Genomic DNA, 13,515 nt, shown 5'->3' on the forward strand with positions numbered 1-13,515 from the left:
AAACTGAAATATTTTGCCAAAATATATTTAATTGACCTAGCCCCCATATTATGCCCTATTCAGAAAATTACTATATTGCTTAAAAAGCATCTATAGAGATAAGTTTTATTGGAAATGTATTTGTCAAAATTTATGGGGATCGGTATATAATTGACTCTATCCCTCATAAAAAGTCTCCTCTGAAAATGACTTTAAAGCTCATAATGTATTGCAATATAGCAACAACATAATCAAGGTTTAAAGGAACTAAAATATCTCTGTCAGATTTTATGAGAATTGGTCCATAATTGATCATACGCCTCATATAAGATCCCGTACAGAAAATTACTTTAACGCTCATAACTGTCTTCATAATACCAGTTTAACGACGAAATTTAAAATAGTTCCACTTCAGAAAATGAATTTGTTATTTTAATGTACAAATGTAAAAACATAAAAGGAATAAAAATAATTTTGTTTACTTTTTTCTTAATTTGGTTATTTTTTATTCGAATTTTGGTTAGAAAAGAAATTTTGTTGTGGCAACACTGTTGTCGAATAACAACAAATATGTAGCCGCAATAAACGAGTTTCTATAAATAAGTATAATAAAGAAAAAGTACTACAATTACTATGTACACTTCACGTTGTACCACCAGCATATAATAAGATGCTGGTTTTGTGATGATTTTCAATATTATTTATATTTAAAATAAATGCATTAACTACTTGTTGTAAATAGAAGAAAATTATTTTCAATAACCTTTGAAGGGCATTTTTGAAATCTTTTGATCCTGACAGAAAAAATAAAAATAACACAAAATATTTTACAACTCTTTTTGTTCTTTTGACATCAAATTTGGCATAGTAGGGTAAGCAGAAGTATTTATAAAATTTTATTTAAAATGTGCTCCTCTAAAATTTTGAAGTCCTTTTACAAGGAAACAGGATCACGAAATTTGCTTCATTTAATTTTTAGTTTTAGATTTATATCATTTAAAGGAAACCTCTTTGCGATTTAAGCAAATTTTAAGCAAAGAATGGAAATCGCAGTTTTAAAAATAGCAGTCGGTAAACTGCTTAAAATCTGAGAGGGAATCATTAGCAAACTTATTTGTAACGAATATCTTCCATATCGATGTTTAAAGAACAAGGATTGTCATATAAGTGATAAATGTTACTTAAGTTTATGAAGTTAATTTTCTTTTAGCTTTCTTATTACTTATTTGGAAATGTTTTAAAATGTTTATTATAATTAGAAGACCGTATTTTATCCTTTTGCATAAACCTACTAAAATATAGGCCTTTACTTGTACTCTCAGAAAAAAATAACGTATACAAAAATATGCTTTAAAATAAGTATTATTATATTTCAAAAATATCTGTTTGTTTAAAATTTGAGTGGAGAAACATTATTTGATTTACGGAAACAGAATTAGTTCCAATAAGTGTTCTTTTCTAAATTTCGGGTCATTGAAAATGTCCTTTCTGAAGCTGCACTGCTAGCTGGAGTAATGCAGTAATTTGCAGCTAACTTTATATAAGTAAGGAAATTCCGCTTTATGAGAATTCCACATCTACAGTTTCATAAAGGCAAATTTCATACTTATTCAATTTTGTCTTCGGAGTTTAATGGTGCTGGACTGTCATGAAGAAGTTCTGAATTGAACGATGACATTTTGGATGTAGAAGGTATATCATTATTTACACCTAAATTCTCAACGAAGCTCCTCATTAAGTTTTTGCACTCTGATTTGAAAATATATTTCTCACTTTCTGGAAACTGTAGTAATTTATTTGTCGGTGGAAAAAGAAAAATTGCAATTTTATGGTATATACTTATATATTTAAGTACTATACATTTATGTGATAAATTAACTTTTCTTTTAATATCTTTATTATATCCGGATCATCATTGTTGGCAACACAAATTTTTTTAAGCCGATAAATATAAATATATACCCATTGTAAAGTGCAATAATTTTCTTCCTTCAATTTTTTTGAAGTTTCTTCAAATCTACATAATACTTTTATGACCATGTTAACTAAGAGAATTCAAATATATATTATTAATTCTCTGCATTTCATTCTTTTCCTGCAGGATGGATGTTATATTAGCCCAATTATTCTCCACTGATTTAAGCAAATAAATCAGTGGAGACTTCTCAATAGTGTTGTTTAATAAATGATTGATGCAAAAAATGTGGTTGCACGAGCGAAATGCTGCAATCATATTAGAACCTCTATCCGTAACAATTATTGCTTTATCATTCAATTCGCAATTAAAATCAGCTAAAGTTTTCATAACTTTTAGTTTAATATTTTCACCTAAAAAAAATATATTAAGACCTTAAAATGTATTGTTGCACTCTTTGATTTCAACAGTTACTATAAAACAATAAATTTAATGAAAATCTATTTTGAGGATACTTTCAATATATTTCAAATTTACTGTAGGAAAAATATTATCATGAAAATTCTTAAAATTTTAATTGTTGTTTAGAAGGAGCTTATAAATTACCTGTGGATTTTTCCATTCCCATAGATTTCATAGCAAGGAGTCTATTTTTTAATTCTCCTTCCTTGACGTAGTGAATAGTCACAGCCAAATATGAGGGTTTTATAAAATTATCAGTCCACATATCTGTAGTGACACCATACCCATTTTGTTTAATATCGTTAAGTTCTACCTTAACATCATTAAATAATTTGTCATATCGCTTGCCCACATTTCTTGATAATTCCTAAACATTTTGTTAAAAAACTGCGATTTTTTTATATTACAAAAAGTAAAACATTTACAGAATTAAAATATGAGTATTTTATATACATATGTATATATAAATTTCTTTAAAAAAAACATATTTGTATAAGGAAACAATAATGAATATTTTAGCTATTTTATAATAATGAACATTTTTTGGGAGATTTTTATTTTTTAATATTAAAAAATACCGTGAATTATAAAAACCATTTACATTTAGCATCCCTAATAAAACTTATTCAAATTCAGCACAACTGTTATTTTTCTTTGTAAGACTGAACGTTGTAGATGTATGTACAATGTTCAGTTTTGTCCTCGCAACGTGTACTCGGTATGAAGTGTTCAGTATTTTCGAATAAGAGAGAAAAGAGTACATGTATTTGCAAGCGCCAAACATAGTTAAGTAAAACAAATAGTTACTCGATGATTTTGTTGTACTCAAAAAAAGAGTGCTCTTTTTAAGCGACACTGCGAATAAGAGTATTTGCTGATCAAGTGCGTGTGTACTACGCATATACAAATAACTTTGTGCAGACCTCTATTAAACAACAGTACAATAACAAAATTTACCGTATGATTATGTATTTTGTTTTCAATTTATGATGAAATTTTCAGAGCTTGTGACGAACTACCATATAGGCTCCACCCTTTTGGAAACGGTGCTACCTTCGTTCCGGCCGTGCTCAGGGTATAATGGGGTTGGTCCTTGTTTCCACAAAAGTAGACTACGGTTCGAACATATGTTTTAAAATACAGGTAGCTTTTTCTAATCAAATTTCAATACATAATAAAAAACAAAACAATGATGATGATGAAGTTTACCTATTCGAAAAGACTAGGTGATGGTGTCCTTTCGATCCCAGTTACCCTCCCTACCATGCTATTATTAATGAATTTCCTAATAGCCCCTACATTCATTACCTACTTTACTTTAACATTTTATTGAATAATATGGATATTTAGTTCGACATATTAAATAATTTATTCTTCAACGATAATTATGATGATTCAAATTATTAGTATTTTCAATATTTAACATAATTAAATTAATTCAAATTGCAAGAAAAAAAATTTGTGAATAGTTTAAGTGGAAATGATTAATTGACAAAAAAAACTGATTGAAAAATTATAAAAAAATTAGATAAATTTAATAATACATTTTGTTGCTATATTTGAAAAAGGGAACTATATATGTTCGTATGTATTTTATATTTATATAATTTTTTTTCCTTTTTCTTTTTAGTTTTAATATTTGTTGATGTGTAGTTGTCAAATTTTTTTGCAAATGTAGTGTAATAAATTAATATATATTTTACAAATTTTAACTCACTCACAGAATCGTAGATTTCAGGCCTGATTTCACGAGACTTCTTTGTTGAGTTTAAAATGATAATTGTTAAATTTTTTTAAAAATTTTATATATTAATAAAATGTGTGTTGGGATGCACATGATTTGTTCCTATTGAATTTAAATTTTGAATGTATACTTTTACTTCAATTATAACAACCAAATGAAAATAAATATTATAAATTTAGAATTTAAAAATGAAAAGTTAATATGAACAATTTAAACAATGATATAATCAAAATTAGAGTTAAACAAAAAAATTAGGAATCTTTCCAAATTGAATATGTAAAACTTTTAATCTGCAATTGTCGTTGTAATTAATTTATGGAATTAACGGAATGGATCAGAATATACATAAGATGTTCAAATTTACGATATTCTTTAAAGTAATGTTATCAAAATTCAAAATTTAAACGTTTTTCAGGTATCATCGGCTTTAGTATACCAGTTCATCGGATTATGAAAGAATAAATTCTGTATATCACGATTACATTGGTAATAAGAGGGTTCCACACTTTATAATTTTCGAACACAGATTTGGAAAATAATCATTCAATATTGACACAGATAATTTTCTCAGTATAAATCTCTCACTAATTATCGAAATTCAACGGGTTTCCCGTCCTTTGCCAGATTCTTCCTTCCTTATATCGTCTCTATTAGTATGTAATGTGCAATAAACCCTGATAAAATATATTGATTTCTTACCCACAAAACTGATTATTAAAACACTTTATTCTCACCTCTTCTCTTAAATTAATCCACTAACTTCCCGTAATAACAATTCGCTTTTCACAGAATCACAATATATTCTCTCCTATCCACAAATTCAAAAATGTTCAATAAAATTTTAATGTTCAATCTTTCTTTAGAAAATTTAAATTGTAATGAAAATTTTTCTGAAAAATTTAAAATACAAAAACTAAACGCTACTGCGATTAATAAAAAAAAAATTAAAAAAATAATTGAACAAACGAAAATTATGTATATTATTCGACCTCACAAGGTTGTCTCGGATTTTTGCTCATATCTCCGTTATTTATGGACCGATTTTGTTGATTTTAAATAACGATCTTCCCGAAAGCATGTCTAACAGAATTATTGAAGATTCAGATCTCGCCGATATCTGGGGTCCTCTAAAAACTGATTTCAACAAACATACAGTTCGCAAGTTCGTGAAGATTTTTGAGTTTTTTCATCTACAATATATTTTTACGACCCTAATCTAAATCGTTATATAAAAAGAATTTAAAATTTTGCATTATGTGCAAAATTATTCACAAATTTATATCAGACAGAGCTTTTTTTCTATGAAAATTTTCTTACAACCTTCAGATAGAGAGTTTTTCATAGAAATATAAATTTTTAAAGAAGGAATATGAACCAAATTGTTGAAAACTCAACAGATTATGAAGTTTTGGTCCAAAATCAATGTTATATGGCTAAACACGGGAATAAATTTAATCAAATTTGTATCATAATGCGCAATATCTCGAAAAATATTGAACCGATTTCAAGTATTTTTGCGGATTTGTGTTCAGCATGTCCAAATTAGTAAAAACACTTATTTTGCAACAGAAACGTATCCAAAATAATAGAGTTTGAAGCAATTTTTGGATAAGATAGAGAGTTTTGCATTCAGAATTTTTCTTTTTTTTAAGATAGAGAAATTTAAAAATTGCCAAAAAATATGTTTTTCTTTTGAAATTTATGTCACCAAACCAGTGATAGTTTTCTGGATATTTTGCCATCAAAATCTTATTTTCATAAAAATGACAGATATAGACTATTAAATATAAAGTCCCTCGATATACTTTAAAGGGTCCGAAAATTATATTATAAAAATTACAAACGGAATGACAAACTTATATATACCCTTCTCACGAAGGTGAAGGGTATAATTAAGATAGAATAAATAAATGGAATATGAAAAAAAATTTGTTATTAAAAATTTTATATAGTGAAAAAATTAAATAAAAATTCAAAAATTTTAAATTTATTCTAAACACTTTTTCGTTAATATCAATTAACAGTGCATGGGTTAAATTACTTCTCAGCATCATTAAAATTGAGATGTACAATAAAACATTTTCTGAAAGTACTCACCTTTCGCCGTCCGCCCATAAATATTCATACCGCGATCCTCCGCACATAGTTGGGCAAGTATTTTCATTACAATATTCTGAAACTGTTCCGTATATAAGATTAATGCGATTAAAGAAATCAACAACTGAAATAAGAAATGAAAACAGTTTTTGTGTTAGAATTCCATGTAAATAGTGCAGTAATCGATGATTTCTGCTTAAATTTTAAATAAGAAAGATCATACTAAAAGATCCATTACAGACATGGACATAAGTATAAGAAATAGGAATGCCAAACGGAAAATTTCAATACCCGCTAATCATAGTATTTTCCGGATTAAATTAAATCCCAAGGAATTTCTAAATTTTAAAAACCCGAATTTTAACGCTTGTATTCATAAAAAATTCTTATTTTGGTCTTAATGCACACAATAGTTAAAGCACACTTTATAAAACTGTGATATACATAAACAAAAAATAAACCTACTTAAACAATTGTGCAGTTTTTTGTTTAACTAGGCAGCATTGTACAATTTTACGTAATTTTATGTATTGGTGTTGCGTACTATATGATAAAATACCAAAAATAAAAAGTTTTGTCCAAAGTCATGCACCTTTTTAGGGCAAAGATTTTGAGCCTCGATTTCATTTCATCATTATCTCAGGCTCATATCTTGCAAACCATTCGCAATTTTGATTTACCCTCTGAGTGAAACAACCAAAATTGTGAACATATCAAGTAAAAAAATCGATATCTTCATGATCAGAATCGCAAAATTATTTTTTTTATTTTTTTCCTTGTTCAAGTCCATAAGTAGCAAACCGTTAAAAATTTATGAACACAATCAAATACAAAAATGTTCCTAAACAACTTTCTAGAGCATATGAACTTCCTAGGAATGATATGTAGGTTCCAAAAATGAAAAGTTTCCTGAAATTTTTTAAATTTCATTTGTTTTTTCTTTACTTCAACATTAGGGTGCCCTAGGGTTGCCAGCCTGGCTGGACTTGGCTGGATTGTCCAGCTTTTTTGGTGCTTGTCCAGTTTCAAGCTAAAATTTAATTTGTCCAGCCAAATATACAATTTTTAGTATACTACAATAACTTGGCAATAATTTTTATGTTGTACTTACTTTTGTTTTTAGTATTTATGTGACAGACTTAACCGAAAAAATGTAAGTTTAGATAATTAAATTGTAAAGAATGCAATAAATTCATTTAATTATTATTTGAATATTTTGAAATAATAATACATAAAGTCTCTGTTTTAAATATTATTACTACTACCTTTTGGTGCACTGATGAGCTTAAAATCACTTTAGGGGCGAACAAATCTTGTCCGTCCTTCCGTTAATATTTTTATAGGAACTTCTTATAAAGCACTTATGGTACTTATATGAAAAAACCATTCCAATTTTTATGAAATTTGGTGGGAGTAAATTAAGTCCACAAAATTAAATTTAAAATTGAAAGTAAAAATGCAATTTCTAGACCTACTTAAAATTCTGTATAAACAGATGCTGTGATAATAAGTCGAAATTCTGAGATAAACCAAAATATATTTATTAGTATAAATCTAACTAATATTCTTAAGTAACATAGCTAAGGAAAATGAAAACAAAATACAAAAGTTGTAATAACATTTAAAATCGTACGACGATCAATAATCACGATACATGCAAATATTTGATACCTTTGGCTTCAACTGTATCATTGGGACCGCGACTTTTAGTTCTTTATTTAGATTTTATGGATAAAGCTGAAAACTAGGTTTTATTTTATCTTGTTAAGTTCTTAATTTTAGCCAGTTCTTCTGCGAATGTGAATGATTGCCTTTACACAGGTAAATAGTTCTGAAGTTATGGATGCAATGCTTACATTCGCTACACGTTATTATAATTGGTCAAATATACCCCATAAAATTTCTTAACTCATATTTCGAATGAAATCGTCAAATCTGTGCTTAAATGGGAACTATTTTTAATATAAAAACTGTTTTCAAAAAAGTCCTGCACGGAGTTTTTTAAATTGCGCTAAAGCGCGTAAACAATTGAGTAATTTTTCAAAATATTTATTAAATATATTAGTAAACAAATCCGCGATGATGCATATTTTTCTAAAGTATCGCTATATGTCAAAATAACAGCTAAATTAAAATGTTTTTTGTTATTCTGAAAACTTTGTAAAAATTCGGAAATATGGTCAAAACAAAAATTATTAACAAATTACATTTTATAGAATTTTTGGTTATGGGATGTCGAATAGTATATAGTCCAGAGATATAGGCAGTGTTGAGTAGCGATATGACATATTTTGGTGTATCACTGTGAAATTATTTATACAAAACCAACATTAAAATTTTCTCAGTTTTTTTATGTCCAGTTTTTTTTTTTTTGTTTTGTCCAGCTTTTTACAACCCAATGTCCAGCTTTTTGTGAATCGGAATCTGGCAACCCTAGGGTGCCCCGTAGAATACTTTTTAGGAGGAATACCTAAATGATGCGTTTCAGTGAAATAAATACGAGAAAAATAAAAAAAAATTTTTGAAAAGGTCCTAAGTTTCCTATCTGCGATTGAAAAAATTGATCTCAGTACAATATGTTCAAAGATTTTTTATGCAATCTCTTCGAATTGGGAAAAATAAATACAATTGTTGTTAGTGTATTTCTTTTCCGCAAAACAACTTTTATTGTATTATAGGGGTATGCAAATTCTAAAAAAAAAGATTTACAATTTAGGAAATAAGTAACAAGTTGTAATTAAATGATTTTAAAATTTTTGTATAGTATTTTTGGTCTGCAAAATAATTTTATGCGGGTTTAGGCAGATTATTTTCTTTCTTGAAATAGGTGTAAAAATTTTCGTAATTTTTAGGTTATACAAAAAATTGCCAAAAATAATTTTGGGGTTTAGTTTGTTACATTTCAGAAATTTTTAGATTATTTTAGAGTTTATATGCCAGATATACTGTAAGAAAATATAAATTACTTTTTCCGCAATAATCTCGAATCAATTTCGAAAAGATAGCAGACAATATTTTTTTACATATGGGCATTTCCACCGAAAAGTCCACCGTAGCTCAAAACCTAAAAGTCATCAAAAATAAAATTTCAACTTCTATTGTTATAGAAAAAGATTCAAATTTTATAAAATTAAAGACCCCAAAGCTTAACCACTATGATGAGAAATCGGAATTAAGAGTTACAATAATATTTCAAGCATATTTTTTACCTTTAGTAGCATTTGTTTTTTATAGTTTTTATTATTTTAAAGGCTAATATTTAAATTAACTTTTATCGGAAAACATTTGTTGAAATAATAGTTATCTTAAAACATACAAATATAAAAAGATAAAGATCCTTAAAAGGCAAATTTTCGGTATTCTTTCATAGACTTTTAAATGTCACGTTGAAACAGGATTTATCCCGATAACTTTTTAGTTGGCATTCAAAAGTATTCAAAACATTGAATCTAAATCAAGTTTAGTATAGAGAACTCAATTTAAAAGAAAAAAAAAATAATGCTAAGCGAGGTTATTTTTTATAAATCTTCAAAGTCTGTCACGTCACATTACATAAATTTTCTCAAGTGCAACCTTCGAATTGTGAAATATTAATTTTTAAAAATATGTGATATTTATGCAATTTATTCAATTAGGTGATAGTTATGATTTTTTAGTTGATAAGTGAAAGAAATAGCACAGAAATTCAACAAATGATATTTTTAAGAAATGTATGGAAAAAAGTGATTTTCGGATATCGTCTTTATATGGGCGTTATGACTGATTATTGTATTATCATCAGAAGTGTCAGTACATTTGAAGTTTTTTTTAGGGTTTGTATTATCAAGATTTTTAGTTATACATCTAAGTTTATGAGTATATCAAATGTGGGCTTTGTATGGAAGCTATGCCTAATCATGGACCAATTTTTAAATAAATTAGGATGAACGATTTTTGTGTATGTATGTATAAGCATTTTTAAAAGTTTTACGTTAATTAATGTAAATTCTTATATTATTCTTATACAGGAGCTATTTTCAACTAAAATGTTATTAAATAGTCGAAATATTTCTCCGATTCCAAAAACTTTCCACAATGTCTGTCCAAAAAAAATCTATAGACTAATTAATTTTCAATAATATTGCAAATTTCATCATTGGAAATTTTTGTCACATCACGTCATGTCACGTCACACATAACGGTTTATACAAAAAAATCTGAGAACAATTTTTTAGTTCGAAAAACTGAAAAATAATCAATAAATATTCCAAATTACAATAAAAAAGGTTTTAACCAAATAGCCAGGTGAAACTCGCAGTTTTTTACATTTTTGTCAAAAAAGAAATAAGCAACTTCTATTTCTGTCACATCACGTCACGTACTTATTAGAGTGCTCCAAAAAAACTAAGTTTCGAATTTTGCCCGTCCCCCCCTTAAATTGTTCTACGGGTTATAAAAATATGTCCTGGAAAAATTTAGGTCAATAGGACTACGTTAACTTGTGCCGCAACGGCTCTGAAGTTTGAAAATGCATTTACAAGGGGAAAATATGCATTTTTTCAGTTTTCAAAAAAGTTTTGTAATTAAATAATTTGTTTTGTATTTTATTGTCAAAGAATCGTAATGTACACAGAATTAGCGTTAAAAAAAAGATAAAAAACTCAAAAATTGGTTGAAAAATGTAAAAGTTATTAAAAATTCCCCAGGCCATTATCGTGTCTCAGAGCACTTGAATTCGAAATGTGATAAAAATATAAACATATTTTTGAAAATATTTTAATAAAACAATTGTGTTACTTAAAATACATCTGTAGCTACTTGAATATGAGTTTTTGTCCTTATAGAATAACGTAAACCTGTTCTCAGCTATGGTCGAAAAATTTTGATATTTTTAACGGTCGTTTCAAAATTCAAATTTTAGTTTTTTTGATACTTTGTTAAAAAAATTTCAATATTTTTGGGAGAACTCATAGGGATTTATGGACAACATATTAGGGAATAAAACAGTAAAAAAATAGGTCAATACCTCTTATAGTTTGCCTGTACCTGCAATTTGAATTCAGCGGATTTCGAGAAAAACACATTTTTATGTAATATTTTGCAAAATTATCCTTTTTATTATATTGTTGTGTATTTTAAATGGAACCTTTTGTAAATTTATTAGTCCACATATTTCTAAATAAAAATCCAGAGTTCCAAGCAATTTGGACGCCATTAACCCATAAACTTTAAAGGTCAAAGGTCAAATTTTGTAATATTTGCAATTTTTGATGGAAACTAGTCGAATTTTTTTTATATTTTTAGGTAGATTATCACAAAACTTAAAAAATTTATTTATTAACAACCGATATTTACAACAATAGTGAAAAAAATAATTAACCCTTAAACGGCCTTGGGTCAAAATGACCCCGATGTTTTAAAAACATGCCAATTTGGACATATTTCAATAAAACCCGTTTACAATCCCATTAATTCAGCAAATTGATAAAAAACAATTGGGTATTATAAAAAATATAATATATATAAATAAAAATAATGAAATCTAAAAAATGTATTTAAATATTATTTGCATTAAATATTTTAAAATAAAACTGGAAAATTATATCACAAATATAGATTATGATATCTTAGTTTTTAATACCAAATTTAAATCGATTACAAAAAGTATTATGGTTCAAATTGACACCATATTCAAAAAGGTTTAATGCCTAAATTTTTTAAGCTGAATTAATGGGATTGCAAACGGGTTTTATTGAAATATGTCCAAATTGGCATGTTTTTAAAACATCGGTGTCATTTTGACCCCAAGGCCGTTTAAGGGTTAATCAATTTTTTTTACTATTATTGTAAAAATCGGTTGTTAATAAATAAATTTCTAAAGTTTTGTGATAATCTACCTAAAAATAGAAACAATTTCGACTAGTTTAAAAGGTTTAATACAATAAAATGCAAAACAAATTGTTTAATGACAAAACTTTTGTGAAAACTGAAAAAATATAAATGCATCTTCAAACTTCAGAGTCGTTGCGGCACCAGTTAACGTAATCCTATTGACCTAATTTTTTGCACGACTTTTTTTTAAACCCATAGAACAATTCTAGGGGGGACGGCTTGTAGGATAAATTTTTTTCCTTCATAAAAGCTTGGAGCACTCTAATGTATATCTTCTATGTACACTTATATATTCATTTTAGTGTAATGTAGTGTGTCTTGTATTACATAAAAGTAATAATTATTTTTAGTTGAATTCCTTTAACGTGTTTATTCATTAACAAACTCATAAATTTAACACACGAACTAAAAAATAACACAAATGTGTTTTATTTTATTTAATTAAAATATTAAGTATGTTGTTTTTAAAATATAAATATATATTTTTTATTAAGACTTAACACTTTTTTCAAATTTTTCTTTGTGACTTTTATACCCTCCACCACCATTAGTGGTCATAGAGGTTATATATAAGTCTGTCATTCCGTGTCAATTTAGCTATGTCCGTTTGTGTGAAACGTTAAAACTAAGTAAGGTTGGTATTGAAAATCAGAAAATTGGTTCACAATGTTAAAGTTATGAGTAAAAATTTTGTTTTCTCAGAAACTACAGAAGATATTTCGATGAATTTTTTGATGAAGTGTATAATAATCATAATAATTGATCTAATATTTCCCATAGCCCCATACAAAAGTATATATTCCCGAAACTACCCAGCATACATTACTGGGTAATGGATGTTCACTATCAACCACATTATTTCATTTAGCTGAATAGGTTACTACTAGTAAAGAATAAGGCAATTTGGATTTGTTATAGTCCAATCGTCTATGGCGTTCAATTAACAAACAGGGGGTTAGTGATTCGAGCCCTGCTGGGATCGGTCCATTATTGGTCATAGATCCCATATAAGACCCGCTTCCAAAAATCACTTAAACGCACATATTTCATTTTCAAATAATGCTTTTTTCATAAAAGTCGACAAAAACATGTTTTTTTTATAAATTAATCACTCTACTAAATTTCTTCGGATATGCCCATTATTCATCATAGCTCCTATTGAGGATTCACTTCCGAAAATCACATAAATACAATCACATTTCATTGAATTCTAAAGCTAAAGGGATAAAATTCGACACAAATATGGTACTGCTCACAAATGTAACGCACTTTCTGTTTATTATTTTATCTTTATATACCATTAAAAAAATTAAGATAAGAAATTTTGTTTTGCGAAAAATTAAAGCATATAGTCCTGTTTATTAAAACAATATTGAAATTTATTTTAAAATAGAAAATTAACTGCCCTAGAAAATATTTAATGAAATAAGTCCTTAATTATTGATTC

General features: G+C 27.1%; 1 protein-coding gene across 3 annotated transcripts in view; it reads right to left on the reverse strand.

Annotated features, from left to right (window-relative positions):
* The window catches only part of LOC111686859 (MOB kinase activator-like 3), a 227,529-nt gene that overhangs the window by 136,122 nt on the left and 77,892 nt on the right, over window positions 1–13,515 (reverse strand). For all 3 annotated transcript variants that reach the window (XM_046950478.1, XM_046950481.1, XM_046950475.1), the window contains exon 3: window positions 6,198–6,321. In XM_046950478.1, coding sequence (XP_046806434.1) covers window positions 6,198–6,321 — 124 coding nt within the window. The remainder of the gene's footprint in view (window positions 1–6,197; window positions 6,322–13,515) is intronic.

Source organism: Lucilia cuprina, chromosome 2 (assembly GCF_022045245.1).
Source record: "Lucilia cuprina isolate Lc7/37 chromosome 2, ASM2204524v1, whole genome shotgun sequence".
NCBI lineage: Eukaryota > Metazoa > Arthropoda > Insecta > Diptera > Calliphoridae > Lucilia > Lucilia cuprina.